This window comes from Schistosoma mansoni, chromosome 4, assembly GCF_000237925.1.
Source record: "Schistosoma mansoni strain Puerto Rico chromosome 4, complete genome".
NCBI lineage: Eukaryota > Metazoa > Platyhelminthes > Trematoda > Strigeidida > Schistosomatidae > Schistosoma > Schistosoma mansoni.
Window position 1 is genome coordinate 7,666,837 of NC_031498.1, and position 23,995 is coordinate 7,690,831.

The following is a 23,995-nucleotide window of genomic DNA, read 5'->3' on the forward strand; positions in this document are numbered from 1 at the left end:
CCTGGTATTATATCAAAATTTTACGACCTTTACTTCAAGAAGATAGAAATTCGTCACATTTTAACCATAAAATATCAAGTTTCACCTAAAAGAGATGCGATTTTGTAATTAATGATAGAGCAAATTTTACTTACATTTTCAAATAGACTTGTTCGTATAACTATTCAGAAAGGATACGGGGTTTAACAAAGGCTCACTTTATAATGCAAACAAGATTCCCAATGAGTAAAATCAGGAATATTCTAACTATTTAATATATATATATATATATTAGCATAGGTAAATACATTCTTTTTATTATAACGTTAAATTTACTAGAAATAAAAATTTGGTAAAATATTCAAAATATTAGAAAAAAACATTTGGATTTATACGTTAAGTGAAGTATAAAACGATGAATACATGAACTGATATAACTGACTAAACATCCAGTTTATTCACCAATATATATTGACAAATTCATGTTCTTATCAGAAGGGGTTTTCCGGAGATTTTGGTAATTTTATAGTTGAATTCATAAATCAAGTGAAGCTAGACCACTGTGGAAAACCTGGAAGCACTAGACGGCGTTTCGTCCCATTGTGGGACTCCTCAGAAGTGCTCATCCACGATCCCGCCTCACGGGATTCGAACTCACGACCTATCAGTCTCGCGTGCGAGCGCTTAACCTCTAGACTACTGAGCCGGCATCCAACGGTGTCAAATTAATTTTATATATTCTTATTATTTTATCCAAAAGTAAAAGATGTTATTGTTGAATTTTGTCAATAAATGAAAATAGAAAAAAAGAAACTGTGAACTAATACATAATTTCAAGCTCCTTAACAATTTATCCAAATTCATTTTTGTAATATAGAAGATATTTTTTCATAGAATTAGTTTTTATAGTTCAAAAGTCTTCAATTTCATAGAATATTGTTTATAGTTAGCAAATATGTTCTTGAATAGGCTAAATGACGACAATAGTTCATTGTTCAGAGTTTGTAAAAGCTTCTACAGTGTTGCTACAATCGTTTATAAAAAATACGGGGTTTCTTCTAACATTTTACAGGGGTAACCTAGTTGATAATTTCTGGGGTAAGATTTATTTACAGTAATTATATATGATTGTGTATAAATGAGAATGATTTTAAGTCATTTGTCATAGAATGAGATCTAACAGCGAAATCTTATCAAGAAGCAAGATCTAGCACTTTTATAAAGGTGCTGCTTAATTCAAGAAACGGAGAGTGATCAAGAAAAAAATAATCAAAGTTTATCACTATTGTAAGTTCGAATAAGATGAAACATTACCTGACTCAACCTTATGCGTGTTATTCTGTGAAAAGATTTTATGTAATCGATTGTTATTATCTCACTTAAGTGTTCGTTGTTATGAGTCACTATTGTTTGAAAGCTGCTTTTTTTAACGCTATGAAGTATCATACTTAATAAAAGAAGCAAAGCAAAATTTTCGTACTTGGTAGATTTCAAGTAATTCTTAGTATTTTTTTAACTGTACTGTTTAAAGAATACATACACTTTATCAAAGTATATAGCTTTAATGTATTTTTCACTCACTTTTCTGCTTTTTCACACAGAATATCTGCATCGTTGAGATACTTCATTGTTTGAAGACCTTTAGTTAATTTTGTTGTAGACTCACTTTGTAATAATAATGACTGAAATTGTTTGTCTTGAAGTGAACTCCAGTGTTCTTGTGGATTCAAGCTGAATGCACGTGGCCTTTTGAAAAGTTTATCAAAGTCTGAATTATCTTCACCTGTTGCCTGTACGATGCTGGGAGGTTTTATTTCATCAGAAATATGGTCACGATCGGTAAAAGTATAGTTTGTACTTTTTTCATAATTGTTACACATTTGTTGGTTGTGCAATCGTTTATTTCCAGGAAGTTGAATATGTACTAACCTTGGTACCGACTGACGTTGATATTTAGATAAGACATTCAGAGACTCGGACTGCAGAAATCATAAGAGTATATAAAGAAAGCATTTGAAAAATAGACAAAATTAACAGACATCTTGGATTACAATGTATGTTAATGTCTCTATAATAATGGTCTCTCAGTTGAGATTACTATAATTCACTTGTCATTTAATTATTTACTCAAACTACGATGTTTTCTTTTATTTCAATTAAATGTGATCATTTCCATCAGCATTCACTTTAAAAAAAACCTGTATATAATTATCATGATCACTATTAACCTAGTTAATAATGACGGAGACCATGAAACAATCGAATTCTCCCTCTTTGGGATCAGACTGAGATGGTGATTACTTTTAAACTACTTCATGAAATCGAATGTTATAATGGATTATGATATTTCAGAGTTAGAAAATTGTTAGTAGTACGTAAAAAAAGAAAAACGAACTATTCTCTGATAACAAGAAAGAATGAAGTGTATAAGATAGCTGAGATCTACTAAAGTATAAACCTTATTGTTATGTTATATTCTAATTAATAAATTTATGTGAAAATATATCGGCTAACGATTCATTCATTAAAATTTATTCATTATCAAGAGTAAAAAATATTATGTAAACATTTACCATACACTGAAGTGTATAGTAAGCTCCCCCTGTGGTCCTTCCCAGGTTTGCTGCCGGACCCAAGCCTGGATAAAGGAGGGGGTTGGGCATGGGGTTAGCGTCCCCATCCTGTAGAAAACTAACTCGCTAAACAAATGTTAACCAGAAAAGGTTAAAAGTGTATGGTAAGTTAATCATTTAAATTAAATTTGTCCACTAATACTTAATAAATCTATTATAAAAACTGTAATATACAAAAATATTATAAAATTAATTAAAAGATTTAAACTAATGAATTTACCTGTTGTAGTGTTGATTGTGCAAAATTTTGTGTGCTAGAAAATTTACTTTTACCATATTTTGATATAACATCTTGAACATGTGAAGGTGCACCAACAAGACCACCCATAAAACCTGTAGTTAATGCTGCAATAGATTTTAAGGCATTGTTTGTTTGTTCTTTTGTACATTTTTTATCTAAAGATTAATTAAAATAGTAATTATTGGAAAAAAAATTATTAAAAATTATCTGCTTATATAATAACTAGATGATTCGCAAGAAAAATAAAAACTATTTAAGTTAGTTTATTTCAATAATATTATCTGTTCTTACGTAAAAATTCTTGAAATACAGTTAAACTTAAAGGTAATTAAACTAATTTAAGATAAATATATAAAAACCAGGTTGGGGTTTTTTAATCTTTCTAGAAAAACTCCAACGAGAGTTTTAGATATTTATCTTAAATTAGTTTAACTACCTTAAGTTTAATTGTATTTCAAGAATTTTTTACATTGACTAAATCAGCAAACTGCATCACGAGACAAGTTCTAACTTGGAATCCTAAAGGGAAGCGGAAAAGAGGAAGGCCAAACAATAAATTACGCCGGGAAATAGGATCAGATATGAAAAGAATGAATAACAGCTAGAAAGAACTGGAAAGGATTTCCTACGACATGGTTGGATGGAGAATGCTGGTGGGCGGCCTATGCCTCTCCACGAGGGGTAACAGGTGTAAGTAAGTATATAAAAATCTAGTTTTGTTTACTACATAATCGATAGTAACTTTTTAATTTTCAAAATGTATTTTCTAAAACTAATTTTAAAGGCGAGCAGAAAAGTTATCACACTAAATAAAACACTTTTGAATGTGATGAATAAAATGTATTCATTTAACTAAAATAAGACTCTTTTAACGGATATGAAGCAGGATCACGAATTGAATTTCGATGGTGTTTTATCATAATTTGTTCTGTTTGACACAGAATGTATTATTCTATTTAAAAAGTGGCATTTTACCAACAGTGACGAAACGGGATGTCTGATGACACTACTTGATATAAGCTAAACGTCTTACTACTAAACGTTATCTGTGCTCAATTTTTTTCAAAGGTACAATCGTAGAGAAATAAATTTATTAAAATGTAAGAATCCACTTTGGAAAATGACATGGATTTTAGGCAACATTATTGTTGCTGAAACTTAATAAAAACCTGTTGTTAGTAGTATTTTACGGATTAAAAAGATGATAAAAATTTTATCACTAAAAACTATTTTTTTTAAATAGTGTGATTCAGCTTCGGATTAAAACATACCATGTTTTATCCGCTCTGAGATATTCAACCATGTCTTAGATCTAGTTACAATAGAATTAAGAATGAACTTCTAGAGTTTATAATCTTCCATTTATTCGACCTACCTTCTCTAGTGTCTTATTTGCAACTTGGAGCTAAGGATCATGTAAAAAATTATTTTTCTAACAAATCAGGCGTAAAGTTATTAGAATGTCCTAACGATAAGAATCATTCAAATTATTAACTATAAATGAAATCAATGTATGGAATTTTATGTTTATGAAAATGATGATGGCATTTATCTTGTTAGTAACCTTTGAAAAACACTTTAAGTTTGTCTTAGTTCTATCATAAGTGGTATTTTCTACAATAAAAGTTGTGAAATAAAGTGACAGGGTAAACATATACATATACATATACACAACTATGTATTACATATTTTCCAAAAACTACCTTTTCATAAGTTTACAAGAAATACAGGAAGAAGCACTGTTTTGTGATAAAAATTACAAAACTTTCGCCTATCTACACATTTCTGGACCTCCTACTTACTTATGGTGAAATACTTGTTAAAAATAAAAAAAACTCTTTTGAAAATCTGTCTTCAATTTATCTGTCAAATGACAATAGACTAGTTAATGTGACAGTTATAAGTAATTATGCATAGATATACACTTGCGTATGTTCATATCCATTGTCAGAGATTGGAAGTTTATGTAATAAAGAAGTGATAAAAATAAACCATATCAAAGACTAATAATTTTAAAATTATTGAAGAAAATGCCAAAATGTAATAATGTTTAAAAGAAAAATGTACTGTTTCGCATCTTTTATTATTTAAGTAAATGACGTAAAAAATGTGCTTGCCAAAATGAACTTAAATCAATCATCATTTGAACCATTTGAAATGTGAAAATATTTTGACCATTTTGTTCAAATTAAAAACTATATATATATATATATACATGATAGTATTAGTAGTATATATACGTCTAACAAAAATAAAGAAACGTACATAATGGCTTGCATTTGCGTATGGTATCACTGGAAACTCCCATTTCTTTGAGTAAGTTTTCTAGAGCAAGTATGTGTTTCTGTTGCAAAAAGGAAACAAATAAAAGCAGTTTAACATAATTATCACCATTATTTTTGAATATTATTTAATTTGTTTGCCGATAAGTGTGAAATGAATAAAAACGTTTTGAAGTTTGGCTTTCATTCATTTGTCAAATTCTTAGAAGTAGCAAAACATGTCAATGATTGTATGGTTCATTATGGATGTCATATATCTTTAACTACAATTCTAAAGTTTAAATATTTTCAGATGGGTTCGAGCTACTTGTACAATATCAGTCATTCACTTGAATAGTGGGTTATAAAAATTCGATAGTAGGATCTAATTTATTACACTGGTTAAATGTATAAAACGCATCATATTAAATAAAGGGTACAGTCAAAAGTAAACCATATATGGTTGAAACTAAAACACCTAACAGATGTCATAATGACAATTTTCAACAACATAGTGAATCACTGCAAGTCATCAGCATTAAAGTTCACTTATCACTTGACATCTAAAGCTAATTAGTTTGAGAAAAACACTTTTTCCCTCGGTTACGGATATGTTTGCAGATTTTTTAATCAATTTATAACACAACCATTCCAGATATACACTATTTTTAAATCTAAAAAAATCTAAAAGCACCTTATAAACATTAATTTGTTTAGTTTCTTCGATAACTACTTCTAAAAGCGCAATCCGTAAAAAAACAGTTTAAGTCTGTTAGTTTGAGACAAAGGAATGAAATATTAGTTCATGCATTATATTTCACGATTCAGCAAATAAGCACTGTACAAAACATTTTGTCAGTAGATATGTTTACTGATGTAAAGACATGTACGTAGGTAAATAAACGAGCAACTGACTGTTATTTCTTTTTGATAGTTTGATGGGTGTGTATAGATAAGTTAAAAGAAGGAAAACCTTTTGGTGTATGTTTCGATGATTTCTTGAAATGTTGTAAATAATTAGAGTAAAAACACACTTATTAAAAGAAATTAAGATGGTAAACTTTGTATGATGAGTGTTCATTGTGTAATTAACAAAACTGTAATAAGTTATGTCACAGAAGATAGGAATGTTTTCGGTAAAATTACGAAATTAAGAATAGTTTAACTAATGTTTAGGTCATGAGTCAATTGAAACTAGACCACCATGGAAAACCTGGGACCACTAGATGGCCGTTTCGTCCCATCGTGGGACTCCTCAGCAGTGCACCTCCACGATCCCGCCTCGTGAGTAACCAGTGGAGTTCAACCAGGTCTGTCGGGAGATATCAACTCACTGAAGACATTGGTGAATGGTTGCTCAATTTCGTAGATTGGTTGAAGTTAGACATTAACACCGTTGGATGCCGGCTCAGTGGTCTATCGGTTAAGTTCTCGCGAGGCGGGATAGTGGATGCGCACTGCTGAGGAATCCCACAATAGGACGGAACGGCCGTCCAGTGCTTCCGGGTTTTCCATGGTGGTCTAGCTTCAATTGACTCATGATTTCAACTATATAAAATTACTAAAATCTCCACGAAACCCCCTTCTGATAAAGTTTAGGTCATAAATTCATGAAGTGGTTAGAAAATATAGGAAGTAATAACTGAATACGTACTTCGGTATATTAGTTATGTAATAATTCCTGTTATCATTACATAGAGATAATACAATCCGATCATGATTGAGGTGTGCACATTCAGAACTCTAAAGTTTTGATTCCATAAGTGGAATCCAAGCTCAATTCGGAATAAATACTTCCAGAAATTAATGCTTGATCATATTCACAGTAGTTACTATCCATTTGAAGAGCACGGTTAATGTGAAATGATTGAGGACCTAATGTATAGTTAAAAATCGATTTTAGTAAGTGATTCCATGATGCTTCTAGCAATGGTTTAGTTTAAATAGTTAGACATTAGGAAATCTTTGAATAAAATATTTGATATATGTTCGGTTAATTTAAAAGTAGTAAGTTTTCAACATTATTCATCAACTACTAATAATAAAGTCTCCAGAGGCAAATTTGAGGAATCGGTATAGTCCGAAAAATAATGATGATCATCATTGAACGGTACGATCAGCTAAATCACTACTTCCTTGGAAAATCTAAAGCTGTTAATCAGGATTAACTACCGATTCTAGTCAGGAAAGCGTAATTTTCGTCATTCACCAAACGAATTTCGTTTTTTCGAGTCAAATAAATAGTATCTTACGTTTGAGGTAGCCAACCTTTACAAAACTTAAAAATCTCCATTGAAATAGAAAGATATTTGCATGTAAAATAAGTTCATTTTAATTGATAAGTTTATGGACAATAAATCAGTATCAAATCAGATGCGCTGATTTAAAGAACTATCATAATGATAGTAGCATTATGAGATATATATTTCAAGTTAGATTTTATGAACAATTTAAAAGTCAATTATTTCATAAGTTTCGATCTCAGTAGAGTTCTGATACCGTTTATTTGAATAGTTCACTCGGTTAATAAAGATTATGAAATCTCTTGATTTTCCTGCTTGAAAGTAGTTTTCTTAGAAATGCAAGTGAAGATAGCAATGTTTTCCGTTAACAGAATTAACGTTTCTTACAAAAGACTTATTTACTTATATTCCTACTCTACACAGTTTATCAAATCGCAATAACTGTCAGTTATAATCTAACAACGATATAATCAGGCTTTAATCCATATAAATTCTTTTGATCATTTTGGGGACTGCTGTATAATCCACCGTTTTCACCAATCACCTTACCCGAAACACTAGAACTTAAGTAATTTTTATGATTTGTTAACTCCATCTGTAATTCACCATCAAAGTAAGGTTTAACTTTTTAACTCACTGAATGAATAAATATTCTTGTACAGTTTCACAAGCAGTCAACTGTAACACGAACCATTGCGTGACTGTCACAAAACATTTAGTCAGAGTCGATATTACCTACCCCGAAGAAGATGGTAAAATAAACCTGATTCGTCTTGAAGAGCGGGTTGATGATAACTGTCTGAAAACTAAGAGATCTTTATATACATAAGTATAATTTTAGTCAGTAGTTATATGGAAATTGTTACTTTGCATGAACAAGGTTTCTAATTGGTTCTCATCATGTCTTGAATCCATAAGTTGAGCGAATCTTCTCAAAATTAATATGATCAACACTAGTTAACAGTTAATAAAATATATAAGAATAATGTACTGAAAACATTCATTCCACTGATTTTATTCCATATATTCTTCCTATAAGTCTTTAGTTTTGAAACTATTACATGGTACAGTTTTCAAAACAGATTTTCCCTACAAATCTTATAACTTTAAACAAATTGTATCCAGTAAAAGATGGACAAGTTATGTCAGTGACTAATTTATAGATTGTGGTACCATAAACACCTATTTCTATTATTAATGGAAGTGAGAATAAAAACATTTGTATTTTATCATCTCATTTTATTTTGCTTAATATATTATTCAAATATGATCAACTATTATTTGCAATATGCTAATTAAGTGTAAAAAGAAAGTCAGAACTGTGATATGTCCTGAAAATGTAACAATAAACAATAATAAAAAAAACACTGTTACCAACACATTTTGTTTTCTGAATTTTCAAAAGATCTATTCACTAATAAATGAAAGTAATCAAATTAGTTTATTGTTTTTAGATAAACAATAATCTTGGAAACAATTAAGTGAAAATAAAAATTTGTTTTGTAAAGTAGGAACATAGTAAATTACACATATTATATCCATAATTTCTTGATTAACTTAAAGGGACATTCAATAAAAGAACTATTATGCATGAATTGGTATTCTTTCGGTGAATTACTAGTTGTATCAACCAATATCTACCGGCTACCTTTTGTGTTGGTAATACTTCAGAGAATTCTTGTCATGCAAAATATATGCTTTTAAAAAATCTAGAGAAGTAATTCCCTATTATAAATTTCGATAATCTGATGAGATATAATTAATTTGAGAAACGTGATGAACATGGATCACATATTTCAATGAAAATTCGTATAAAAGTTGTCACTGGTGAATTCTTAAGTTTGTATAAAACTTGATCATTAGAAAAGTCAACTTCCTTTTATGTGTAAAAAAATTGTTCTAACCACAAATGTACCAGGTATTCTTTAACTTATTTCAAGGTCCAGGGTGAAGTGACGACACTACATGTGTATTTACTCTCTTTTATTTCCAACTATCAACTCGTACTTTATGGAATTTTTAATTAGTTTTCATTTACAAACACCTTGACGGGTATATGTGTGACCTGACTGTTCAAACTGTATACAAACACGCTGCAACTTCTATATCAGTTCCCTCTTCTTATAACATTGTCAAAAGGAAATATACTGTTTTCATATATTAAAGTAATCTAACAACTATAAAGAGTCGTAGTAGTATGAATATCTTTAGGACAAAAATATCATGAATAGTTGTTCGGTACTAATAATATCTTTCAAATCCCTATTTTGCCACGCTATTATTAACATCTGCGATGTTAGCTTGAGTGACATTAGAAAATGGCATATTTTGCTTTAACCAGAATTCATTTATTTCCTGAAATTTCGATATCCATGGTTGTATTGATAAGGAATATACTTGGGGATCACAGTAAGTCCGTTCCAGACAATACCTTGTATACTGAAAGAAAACACTAGTAAACATCAAGGGATATTTATTTTATATCTTCGAATGACACCGAATAACTCATTGATTTATTTTCTGAGATATATATTATCAAATATATTGAATATTCGATTCCACATTATACCAATTCAATAAAAGAAAATATACGAGAGTAATGAGAAATATAGAAAAACAAACTATATGCCTTTAGATTATAGAAAAGCCAAGTAAATGAATTGTGTCGTAGATAGTTAATAAACGATAAAGAATTATTCGTTTTGAGTCAGTTTTATTTATTACCAATGAGTATTTAAAACTGCAAACAGAAATGCAGGCTTTATTGTTTATTAAGTATTTATTAACCTAACTAGTAGAATTATTTTTGTAAGTGAAGTTCCGTACTAGGATGAAACAGCCGTCCAGTGCTTTCAGGTTTTCAATGAAGGTCTAGCTTAGATCGACTCTTGAGTTCGACTGTGGAAATAATATTTATGTTAATATTCAGTAAGTCAAGAATAATTTCAAATGTAAAAGACCTAATTTTTTTATAGATATTTAAATCTAAATTACTTTCATGTTCAAAACGTGCATTTCACACTATTTCCTTTGTGTTCAAAAGATAATTAAATTCAACATCACGCATATATATATATATATATATATATATATATATATATATATATATATATATATATATATATATATATGCTAATCGGCATTGTATAACTAGTGAAGATTGTTATGAATTCTAAGTATTGTTGATGAATAAAACAAAGTTCATCCAAAACAATTGCTACATTCTTCCTCAGTATCTTTTATGAGAAGGCAGTGACCTTAAACATTTATTGAGTTTATTTATATCCGAGCAACTACTCGTCTGAAGTACATAAAGAAGAATATAGAGAAGACAAATATTTATTTCTATACAATAATAAGGAAGGCGTTTTCTAGTTTTAGTTAATAAATGTTATGGTGTTATGAAGATTTTTGAAGATGAAGTTATGGAACAAACTAAACATACAAGCAGAAGGGAATATTTTGTTAGCATCATTTTCTTCAAGGAGAAAAAAAGGAGTTTATGTAAATCCACAATCTCTTGGGTGTATTGTTCTAAATAGCTGTGATAGTTTATTCTAACTTCTGAACGATCTTTTCAGACTGTTTGTAATTGTGATAAATATTCTAGCAAACTTAGCTGTGGTTAGCATGGTGAAATATCCAAAACATCAGCAAACTATTCAAAATTTCGTGCCATCCGCTATATGTTTTGTTGACCGCTATTAATATTTCAATAGAAATAATAATAAAAATAATAAGTTGATACTTGAAGTCAGTCACCCCGAATGGCGAAAGTTTGAGTTATTAGGAATTAAGTGTTTATGGAAGGTTATTTATTGAGCTGTTTGATGTAGGGATGATATGAAAACAGTGTAGTTATCTCAAAGTAGAAATAACGTCAAACACAACTATACAGAGTATAATATACCTTGATGATCATGCTAAATGTATCGTTGAATACTACCTCAAAAGTTAAGAGGTACTAAACCTTTATGCTTTGAGTTCAATCCATTATGAATTTGTGGATTTACAGTGATGAGTGTCAAACTACAAGAAAACAGAGGATCAGTGCTTCTTTGTTTTACTTTCGTTTTTTAAATGATATTGTTTCATGCTGTCAACCTCAGATGACATTTCTCATGATCAGTCACAGTAGCTTGAATGTAATCATTCACTTTCTTTAGATCATGAGCTCATGTCTTGTTTCTTTTTAATTTACTGGTTTTTTAAGAAGCGTGTCTCTCGCCATATTATCAAAAATATACCTGTTATCTAGACTTATCTGTTTTAATTTTGTCAATTTATTCTTAATGAAACGATATAGCTGTTATCGAAACGACGAATGAATGTAAATTACCACTTAGCAAATCCTAAGCTGATAATTGAGAGTCCGCTTATAAGCATCTGTCGACAAAGTATTCAGTTACATATTGTGCAAGACATGTATTTGGCTACAACAGTTATTTAATGAACAAAAATTTAGTCTGCTAGCATATTATACTGAAAATGAGCAATGTATAAAGTAGATGCTGTTCATTACAACTAGATTTTGGAATAAATAACAGGTAACCTATAAGTTTTAAGGACAGCACTATAGAAAGTCTGTCCTGTTTTAGGAATCTTCAACAGTTAGTTAGATAACTGAAAATAAAACGTTCTTAACTTGAAAAAGCAAAATGCTCAACAGACTATTTTAAAGATTTCACATTTGTTAATTAATAAAACAATAACAATATTTAAAGATTTAGATATAATTTGACACTTCCTACAAAAATGAAAGTTTGTAAAATACTTTTTTTCTCATGTCAAAGTGTTTTGTTGACATTGTAAATTATGAACCAAAGGTTAACCTTCACGTAAATAAATGTTTTCTATTATTAAAAAAATATTGTAAACTGAAAGATGAACTTTTTGATATTGTTGTATGCCAGTGAATATTTCAAACAATTAAGTGATTTTAACTGTAAAGTTCTATCATTATGGAATCCTTATATTTGTATAAGAAACTTAGTAACATTGGTAAATTTCACTGTACAAGGTTATTGATGAAAAAAATACAACTGAGCTAATCATACTTTAGGCTAATTAAACTACATAAATCCTAAACAACAAATATTATTAGCAAAGATGGATGATGGCTAGAAGCGGAATCTAGGACGCGTGTTTTTTCCCAGTTGTAACTCGCCAAACAAGTAATACAAGAATGAGTTAAAACTTCATTACCTAGCACAGGCTAGTGGCTATCAGAATTCATTAGTTAAATGGATAACGCGATGGTATTTGAAGCGAAAGCTACTGGGTTTGAGTCATGGAGTGAATATCAATTCTGAGATTTAGGTACATCCAGTCGACGAGTTCCAAATAGGACGAAACGCGCGTCCCGAATTCCGCTACTAGCCACCATCCATCTCTGTTTATAATGCTAGTGACTTAAGGCAATATCGGGGCAATCTGCGCATGATGTACATATACCAATAAGAGACTGATCGATTGCAGTCCTAAACATCAATGGAAAGAATCAAACAAACACCATGAAAATGAGTTATAACTAATATTATTGATCTATGAAATATTTTGCTTTACTTATGATAATTATTGATTGATTGATTTAAACATAAATCACATTGATTATGCCACTTATCATAGTATGCGTATAAAACACAAGGACATAGTTCAAAAACAGTTACTAAACGTGATGTTGTACGAGTAATAAGCCAAAAAAAGTTGAAGTACATCAATAATGAAAAATATCGTCATCAAATTCCACGAATGAGAAACATAGTGAGTAATCTTTATTCTGTGTAATATTTTGAACAGTTACTTAATCAAAATTTGATTAGTTAGTAATTTACTATTGCTGATTTTCAGGAGTGTAATTTATTATTCCCTATTGTCACATACGGAATCTGAGAGGAATATTTAGATATATCTTTTAGTCACAAGTTATAGTATATTGGATAAATTGCTGGTTGGAAAACCCGGAATACGTGTTTCCTCACATTAGGAAACCTACAGTTGAATGTATTTCTATCCCACTGTTGATGCTTATACTGAAACTTCAACCTGATATTGCTCACTAAAAACACCAACTCACTATTTACATACGTTCACTGATGTATCCAACTTGGGAGACCCAAATAGGAAGAAAGAATTTTCTTGGATTTCAATTTTATCCTAATTAGTGATAAAACACTAAGTTTCATTAATTAAATGAAAACATGTTGAATTTTGATCGGTCACCTTCTAGTCAGACAAAAACGACTCCTAAATGATCGTTTGTAATTTGTGTTCAAAATTCAAGTAGCTGTGATTTTTCCGTCGAATTTTTAAAAAATATCACAAAATTGTTTGATTAAAAATCTTTTCATGATACTTTGGTCATTACAAGATACTTCAAGGACGTTAATGTTAAAATGTTTACAATACACTAAAGTACTTTAAAATTAATTACTAGACAATTGAACACGTAAATAAATACTAATTAGTTTGTTGTTTACGATATGTCTGATCTAAAAAAGCTATTCACAAAGATAATAATTAATAGATTTTCCATAAAAGAGAAAATTGCCAATCTTCATTTGAATGGTGAATTTACCTGTTATGTGCCGATTTCTACCTCCTTACATCCCATAGAAATGAATGTGTTTTAAAGTAATTACTAAAAGATCATTTTTAGGAATTTTCAAAATTGCCCGTTGGTTGTTATTTAGTTACTTGGCTTTATTTATGGGTCGTGCTTTTCTCAAATCACATTATACATATGAGATAAAGTAATATTCACTTGGTGTTGTTTACTTGTAATTTCCCATAGTTATTTAGAACTGCAATTGATTAGTCTTTTGTTGGCATATGTGCATACTGTGCGGACTGCCTAGATATTGAATTCACAAGCTTTATAAGCAAAAATGGATAGTGGTTAGGAGTGGAATCCAGGATGCGCGCAGGTACATCCAGTGGGCACATCCGGCTCACGAGTCTCCAATAGGACGAACTGCGCGTCTCGGATTCCACTGCTAGCCACTACCCATTTTTGCTTATAGAGATAAAGTAATATTTTGTGAATTATCATGGATATTCATCCAGCATTTATTTCTTCATAGCATGTACTCCATATAAGGCATTCATTATATTATAAAAATCCTTTATCGATAAAAGATAGTTAGCCGTCAGTTTAAAAAATTATTTTAGAACATATTAAAACATCGAAATATGTAGCCAGAATGTTTATGTTGCTTTGTTTAATGGTAAGTTTCCTAAAAGTAATTCATGAATATAGACATTAGAGGATAGAAAGTTTTCTATTTTGTACTTGTGGTCAACTAAGGAACTCTGTGAAACCCTTATTCATACGTAATAAATCACTTATGACGTATCCATAACTGTGTGACCTGGAATGATGAATTGATTTCCGAAGGATTAACACTACTCAAACGAAAAATACAAAGACAGTTCCCACACTTCACAATAATTTAAACTAGTATTGTTTTTTATTTGTGTGTTTATCTCAGCTAGTATTTCATATCTGTACTTTACATAAATACAGAATTAGGCAGCAAATTTTCGTGATATATCGACAAATGTTGATAAGGATTAGTGTTAAGACGTAAAGAAAAACCAGTCCACATATCTCAGCATGATACATGTTTGAACATATTACGCTGTTTGGCTTATTGAAAAGTTATTTATAAAGGAAATATTTTGTTAGAATGATTGACTTTTTTCTAGTAAACCTATTATAGCTATACATGAAAATAAATCAGGTCACATGTACTAATATCAAATGACAGATAAAGGTTTTCATTAAAAAAAACATTAACATGATATTTAACTATGCGAAAAATGTGAATTAAAAAAACACAACATAATCTTCACTATATACATCTATAAACTTTTATATAAATAGATTAGTTTTCTGACAGTTACTTGGTTTATAATTAACGTCATTTATATTAGGTAAATAAAGTATTTATTCAGTCAATTCATCAGCTTTGATGTGAACAAATATTTTAAGGGATAGTTTTCCTGATTGAATTTATGTTTTATTCTGTTTTGGAAAAAAAAATTTGTAATTTCATAACTGGAGATTATGGAGAACATAAAGTATTGGGATAGATGGAATTGCTATGTCATACATAAGAGTAATTCAATTCCAAATATCCAATAAATTTAACAAGATGATTTATTTTTCAAATGATAATTTATAAAGAAAAGTCATGTTGAGATGAAAGAGTTTATATATATATATATATATATTGTCAACGTAATAAGAAATTTATATACTGTAGGAATCAGATCTGTATGAAAACATCCATAAATTACTTCATTTCTATCTAACTATTTTGAAATCATTTGAAGTTATTAAACAAAGACTTTTATATTCTTTATGAACAATAAAAATTTATTTCTATTAGTTGATTTTTGAAATATAATTAGTTATTTATAACTTATAAAATTGATGTTAGATTATAACAAAATGTTTACTTTAGTTCTGTAACAAATACTGTGTTATAAGTAAACATGGATAGTGGTTAACAGTGGAATCCAGGACGGGCGTTTCGTCCTATTTGGGACTCGTCATCTGGATGTACCTGTATATGATAGTTGATATTAACTCCATGACTCGAACCTTGTACTGTTCGCATCAAACACCATCACGTTATCCATTTGGCTACTGAGTCCTGATAGCCACTTGTTTGTTCAATGGGGACTCATTAGCTAAATGGATAACGCCCGTCCTGGATTCCACTGCTAACCACTATCAATCTTTGCTCATAAAGCTTGTGACTTAAGGCAATATCGAGGAAATCCGCACAGCATGCACATATGTCAACAAGAGACTAACCAATTGCAGTCCTAAATAACAATAAGAAGATTGGAACAAACAATATCAAGTGGATTTAAATACCATGTTAGTTTAAAATTAATCGTAAGTTACTAATTTTCACAAAGAGTTGTTTAAAACATTCGAAATCCTATTTTATCTTACAATTAAATATTACTTCAAAAAATATAATTAAAATTTGAACGTACATCTTGCATTTCTTTTTCAGTACGTATAACTTCCATTTTTCTTCCCAAAATTCTTCTTGAACGCTTTTGCATTGCTATTCGAAATTCATATTGTTGTTTCTTGTGCATCATAAGGGCTGAAAAAAAAGACAATTTGCTTTAGATTTAGTAAAAAGCGTAAATATTAAATATCTTTCGTCCACTAAATGGACAGTTAGTATATAGTCGGATAAGTTATCAAAAAAACTAGTCTAACCGTTAATAGTGGTACAAAATAAAGATGGATTTATTCATCTAGTAAAGTTTTTGAGATTTTGGTCTTTCATTTATATAGCCAAATGGTGAATTTCTCTTTACACAAACCATTGTATTCTAGATATCAGTGTTAACGTATGAGAAACGAAAATCCCGTTAGGGACTTGAAATCTATTCTGTTTGACACTGACCAATTTTAAATAAAGGTTAAATGATTAGGGCAGGGAAATATCAGTTCACTGATTTTCATGGATTTACTTCAGCTACTTCGAATATTAATGATATTGAAAGACAACAATGTCATGTTGTATAATCCAGGATATAGTCATATTTATGGGATATAATTAGTAAGATATAAAGAAATAAAATAATAACTATATAGCGCTAAAAACCTGGTTAGAAGGAATAAGCAATCACTACATATAATTTAAGAGATTTGTATGATTTTCAAAAGGTGAGATGGGCAAATATCGCACAGTATGAAAAGTAGTTTTTTCAAGGGGGAAAATTAACAATTAGGTGATTGAGGATCGTGATCAGAAAGATTTTGATCTCTTTGTTATTACAGCGTATGTACATTGATATTTATATAGTAGTGTATACATTTCGAGGTAACAGAAAATGAACACTTGTCGATTTGTGATCTCTTTATAAAGTAATTCATTTTATACATATTTGTTTAGTTATCTTCAGCCGAAACGTTTATCCCATTACTAATTAGTTCAATGATTTTTCAATGTTTTAAGCGGAAACTTTCTTCTGAAATCCATTTTATTTAAAACGTTCATTATCTAAGGATATTCATTTTCCAGTAGACAATTTTCAACGATTAATATATAGTCATTTAGCTTATAATTCAGAATTTGCTAAATTAATTTAGGCAGACTATAATTAGCCGGTTAAAGTTATTGTCTGAATTAATTATACAAATAAATGTATCTTAACAGCAGGTAGATAAACGCAAAATAACTTGATGTCAGTTTATCAGTAGACAGAATCATGTGATATTTTTAAAAGAAATTAGTGTGTACTAGTTCTACTTTCACTTTATATATCGAAAAACATGTAAGACCTAAACAGTTTTGAATTACAATCCGTGTTAACGTTTTTGGTTGGTAGTTAAATAATCTTAAATCTATGCATGAAAATTCAATACTAATTGGCACTCGTGTTTTTATTCCCGTTTTTCTGCAATGGTATGAATCTACCGACTCAGTAGTAGATCGTTCAAGCCTTTTTATTGTCTCCAATGGCCTGGTGATTAGTGGTCATGGGTTTGTGATGAAATTATTAACGTTTTAGGTCACCTCAGTCTCTGACATTAAAATTCGACCATCACGTTGGTTATACTTATGTCAGAAAATGCAAGAGAATGAATAAAATGAAAAGCATAATTCGTTAATCGCCTACCATCTAGGTGATACTACTCCATAAATTGAACACAAAAGTATAGACTCAACATACCTATTCATTAATCGTTCACATTGTTTAGACCTATTAGGAAGGGTCAATGAGTTACATGATTTTAGAAAGGATAACTGATTGACTAAAAAGACTCAGTAATTATATTTGCTAGCAAAATGGAGAATTAACCAAGAAACAAGAGATAAAAATGAAGACGAAATTCCACTAGCTGAATATAATTATTATTTCAATAAAACTTGTTCCGTCCCGAGTTAATCAGTACAGTCAAACTATATAATAGTCTAAAAATGTTACAATCAAAGTTACATAACAAAATTTCATGAAAAATAACAAAACTCAGGTGTAGTCCAGGTGGAAAAATTGAATATATCAGTGAGGTAAAATTTTAATGACGTCTTTAAGTGGAACTAGATAAATTTAGCACATAATTACTGAATCAGTTGAAAATCAAGTAGTCAGTGGAATCGAAATATGATAACTATGTGATAACTATTCACGTTATTTTTGACACTATATTCTTGTTAAACTATTTTCTTATGCAAGAGATCAAAGAGAACCAATTACAGAGCTAGTATCCATTCTTCACTAGTATTCGAGTTTTGCTGTCCGTTTTATTTTATTTTCATGGCTGTTCATCTAATGATAACAGTAGTCTAAACAATCTCAGATAATATGTCTAATTAAAGGAGCTTTCGAAGACATATTCTCCACTTGAAACAATATGCATACTCAGCTCTGTGGACTAGAATGTTTCAAAAGTATACATGTAACTTTCATGCGTTGATGAAAAGCACATTAGCGAAATTGTTAGTTTACAACATAGTCAATGAAATATCAGCGGATCTGTTGAATAGACGCTTGAGAAAACAGCTCCAAAACATATTGATTTATTTCTTACTGCTTTGTCAGTTTTTTATGGTATGTATTCATAATATATGTGAAACATGATTGAAATGTCTTGCTGAATTCTCAGCTTACTTGGATTTACACATGAAAACAGCAAACGTTTGAACTCTTCTGTACTTATGAAATCTAAGTATTACGTTCTACATGGAACTAATGAGAATAAAAAAATAAAGTGTATTCACTGATGCCATCCTTTTTAAACCAGGGGATCGTTAACTTGAAAGGGACTATAATCTGACCTTGACATTTCAACTGTTCATTAAGCAAAATGAATCTCAGGATTGGAGTGCAAGTCAGTGTGGCCCAATACGGAACACACATTTCACGTAACAGCACTCATCCTCCCCAAACCATAGTAGACAAAGTGATATTTTCAAACGTACATCAAACGATTAAAACACAAACGCTTAGATAAGTAAGCTTACAACCTAAATTCAATCAAACAATGATTTAATAAGATTTTAAACTGAATCCATGTACTTTTTTTCAAATATCTAAGAAGGTTTATACACTAAATGTGTATAACATACCTTGTGACCATAAAAATAGCAGGAAAAGTAAACAAATGTAATAAGATAAATTAACTTTTACATTTGTGACCATGAATGACTAATCAAGCTGTAACAACGAGAATGGAATTTATCAAATTAAAATAACTGATTGTCTCATACACATAAAAATGAAATAAAAATTGTATTTATGTCTCGCAGAAATACCTAAATCAACTACATATTATGATTATCTCCTGTTAGTAATTGGAACGTTTATTTAGTCATTCAGCTAGAACCTGAACACACATTTCCCAGGGTAAAAACCGTTTGCTTGAGTAATCATAAGATAATGGTTAAATATTCAACTACTTGAGTTTCAAAACTGTTATGATTTTCTATCGAATTCTGTCATTTCCCCTACAGAAACATTTATTGTTTACATAACTAGGTTATTAAGCTACCCATTTATACGTAACCTTTTGTTGTCAAAATGCTTTGAAATTATGATTATGCAGTAAGTGAAACTGAAATCTTTAAACTGAGTCCATTTGAAAACAGACCTTCAATGTGATCGTAAGTATTTTAATTTACAGTACTAGTTTAGACATTGAACATTTTATAGTGAAAAAGCTATTTATTCACTTCTTGATATACCTGCTTCAATATCTTACACAGTAAAATTACTTAGTTGTCGATTTCCAATCACTTAGATAACAGATTTAGGAATAGATGTAGTGTGTTGATCATTCGAATAGATGAATAAAGTTGATGTAAAATCACGGATCATTTAGGTCAAGTGAATGTGAATCTTGATCCAATCACTCTAACAAATGATGTTTTCTTTGTAAACTTCTGAAAATTCCCATAGTGTGAATTAGAACAACACTTATAAGCGAACATTATAGTTTTCAACTAGGTCATCATTAGGATTCACTTCAATACACGGTCATATTTATATACATATACGAAATTATTAAATCAATCAAGGCAGTTTATGAGTCAATGATAACAGCGGGATGTATTACAAATATAAATAATAGGTAAAATGTGTAAATTGATAGTGTGATGACAGGTGTACTAGTAGTGATAAGAATAATAAAGACTTGAAGTTATATTTGATAATAAGAAACAGGCCAATGAACAGAAAAGTATGAACACTTTTGATGAAGTTTTGTTCCTTGAGCTTGATGGTTTGGTCGTGGAGCTTTCATCTTTCTTCTGAACGACATCGGTAGCAGCACAAACTTCAGGTGAAAGTCTGACCAAACCATTCAGCTCAGAAAACAAAACTCCATCAAAATCATCTACCTGAGCTACAAATCTTCTCCACCATCACAAATATGAACTTTGAAATAGCATTCGTTAAAAATCATAAGATTACGTAATAAAAAGTGTTCAAATAACTAGACAATGAAGAGTAAATTTGTAGAAAATTATTGGACAAAAAGTGTGGAAAATCATAATAAATAAAATCTTTTATTACGGCCTATTCAGCTAAAGAAGAGACAATGAGTAAATGTTAAGAACACAAAAATCTCATAAAAATAATCAAGTTATCATAAAAACATCATAGAATTGATATTATTCTGGTACACAATGAACTTAACGAAAGCACATGTGTTTGCATCATAACGTATTCACTATTGAGATAAAATAGTTTATTTATTAGCTTACCATTTATTATTCGAATAATCCTCCATAGCAATAAAACAACCATTGCAGCTGCAGTTTCGGATACATAACGAACATACAGTACATCGGAAGCTAAAGAGGCTACTATGATTGCTCCATCGAAGTACTGAAAAATAAGAAAATCAATTAAAAATCAAACAGTAATTTCTCTTTGTTTAAAATGAAAATTTATGAAATCCTTACCATTTTCTCCGTCAGAATAAAGGTTATTAGTCTTCGTCTTATTACGGATATCTTCTATATACATACAATGACAGTTTGTATATTATAAAAATGTTTAACTTTGGTTGGAAAACTACATTCATCTAAATGCTCATTTTTTTGTCATTAAATGTAACACAGGCCTGATAGTAATTAAGAGTAATAATTATTTGTGATAACAATTTCTCATAGCTAAATAAATATGGTACCTTATCAATATTTCGTTTCATAAAACAAGTAATTCAACTGTTAATAAAATTAAAATAAAATATTAGAGTTACTTAGTAAAATATAATCAAATTCAAAAGACAGTTTAGACATTAGATCAACATATTTAACCCTTACAGACACGTAACTTCAACCACACTATTAGTATTCATATTGAACTACAAACTATACTATGTTGTTACTCTTTGAGTGAAGGCTCTAACTGAACATAAAGTAAGCCAAGACAATCAAATTTTAGTCGTTCTTTAACAAGTAAATACTTTAATTGTTACACAACTACACTCATGGAGATGGAGTATGGTACTTAAAAGTGTCATCAGTTTTTAATTCCAGTGAACTATATATCTAAGTTGAAGAATCAACAACGACTGCATATACCTACCTGCAGGTCTTATGAATCAACGTGGAGTTAATTAGAACAGAAAAATATCAAAAATTGCGAACACTAATCAGATTATCTGAGAAAAATATATTGTTTTTGATTATATTTGTCATTTATTAAAATAAGCGCATTCAGTAATAAATTTGCTAAAATTATCAGTACGTGTGCTTGTGGAGATTGCAATATTTTAACAGTTGAAATCACGAGTTAATCTAAAATAGATCTCCTATGAAAATCCGGAAGCACTGGATAGCCATTTCGTCCTGATACGGGATTCCTCAGGAGTTCGTATCCACGGTTCCGCACTCAGGACTCGAACCCAGCACCATCTGTCCGGCGCGAACGCTTAACCCCTGGACCACTGAGCCAGAAAACAACGGTATAAATGTCTAACTTCCACCAATCTATGACTTGGTCCTCGGTCTCACGTGAAGAATCGTGGATGCGCACTGCTGAGGAGTCCCATACTTATTAAAATTAGTAATGTAAATAGTAAAAGTAGAAATAAATAGGTGTATCCATTGTTCTAACAGACTGTAGTAAAGTTAGCCTGTGATTACTATTTCTGTGCTCCTGATTTATTATCTGTTATTCTCAATAAATAATAAACAGAAACTATTTAGGAATTATAAGATTTCGATTAGATGTTTTTTATAAATTTCGTTTCTAATTTATTTAGTGTTTTATACGTCTGTTTGATAAAATTAGGTTTTGATAATATCAGAATAACGGCATAAAATGTAGTCAGCTACCTATCAGAAGCTGTCATTTAAAAAACATGAATGCAGAAAGCATGTTTTACTAGGCAATAGGTCCAGAAGTATAAGGATGTAAATAAAAGCATATAAAGACTAGAAGAATATCTACAAGTAGTTGAATCCCATAGAAATATATTTTGTTAATTATAAGTAAGACTTCAATAAAGTAAACCTCAATTCAGACCTAATAATGTTAGTTCCTGGTTTAAAAAGCCTGAAATTCATTTCTGATCATCATAAATATTGTTGAATCTGTGTTTTGTGGATATCTTTCTTATTATTTACTTAACTTTAATCTTTACCGACATTGAATCTACGGTATACATTTATAAAGTGATAAATAATGCCTGAAATCACTGTCATATGACTTGGTGAATATTAGTTGTTTTTCTTTATAGTAATAGTCAAACAGACATTAAAGTTATCAGAAGGAAAACCCATTTTTTAAATACTTGCTATTTTTTAATTTATTTGTACTCACTTTATTTCTTGTTAAGTTTTAGTTTATTTTAACGCTTTCGTTGTAGATGAAGTTTCTCATCAGAAATAGTTCAGTTGTGAAAAAGACCACAAATATATATCAGTTAATCACTTGCAACTAATGATTGTTCAGAATAATTACTATTGGAATGTGTTTTACACTGATCTTTTCACTTTTTGTGTTGCTAGAGGGTTAGTTTCAGATTTAGGAATAAAATTTACAAAAAAAATGTTGATTCCTTTACAGTAAGGTTAATTTTCACAGATTCCTCTGCATCAGTAGGCCTCAACATACACAAGGGAAAAAGCAAGATCCTGAAATATAATACAGTCGACATTAAAGAAATCACACCTGTTGGTGAATCTCCGGAAGAGGTGGAAACTTGCACGCACCTGAACAGCACCATCAATAAACAAGGAGGATCTAATGCAACCTAAAGGTACGGATTAGTAAAGTAAGGGTGACAATCCCGCAGTTTAAGAACATATGAAGCTCAAGACGACTATCAGTCATCCGTAGAGATCCATAGAAGCTATTGCTAATTATGTTTTTCACACTTCAACCATATATCTCACATAAAAGTCAATGTATATTTTAATTAACTCCCACTTTTTAAAGTTGACTGGTTGACTTAAAATTTATGCGGTTTCTAGTATAACTATCAGATAGAATTGTGGTGTATGCTCCTTATGTTTGCAGATATAAGTAGCGTGTAACACCAGTCGGAAGTGGAATGTTTGAGAACAGAAGATTGAGAAGATTGAAGTGAAGAGGAGAGAGAACGAAATTGGAAAGTAATCAAGATAAAAACGAGAATGAAGAAACAAT

At 30.1% G+C, this 23,995-nt stretch overlaps 1 protein-coding gene across 1 annotated transcript; it reads right to left on the reverse strand.

Moving 5' to 3' along the window:
• Positions 1–1,556: 1,556 nt before the first annotated feature.
• Positions 1,557–23,012, reverse strand: Smp_008920 (hypothetical protein; the record flags this gene model as incomplete). Its single annotated transcript, XM_018796692.1, has 6 exons — positions 1,557–1,958; positions 2,833–2,957; positions 5,119–5,197; positions 16,370–16,485; positions 21,100–21,223; positions 22,989–23,012. The coding sequence occupies 6 exons, from the start codon at positions 23,010–23,012 to the stop codon at positions 1,557–1,559; spliced, it is 870 nt and encodes a 289-aa protein (XP_018651809.1).
• Positions 23,013–23,995: the final 983 nt, after the last annotated feature.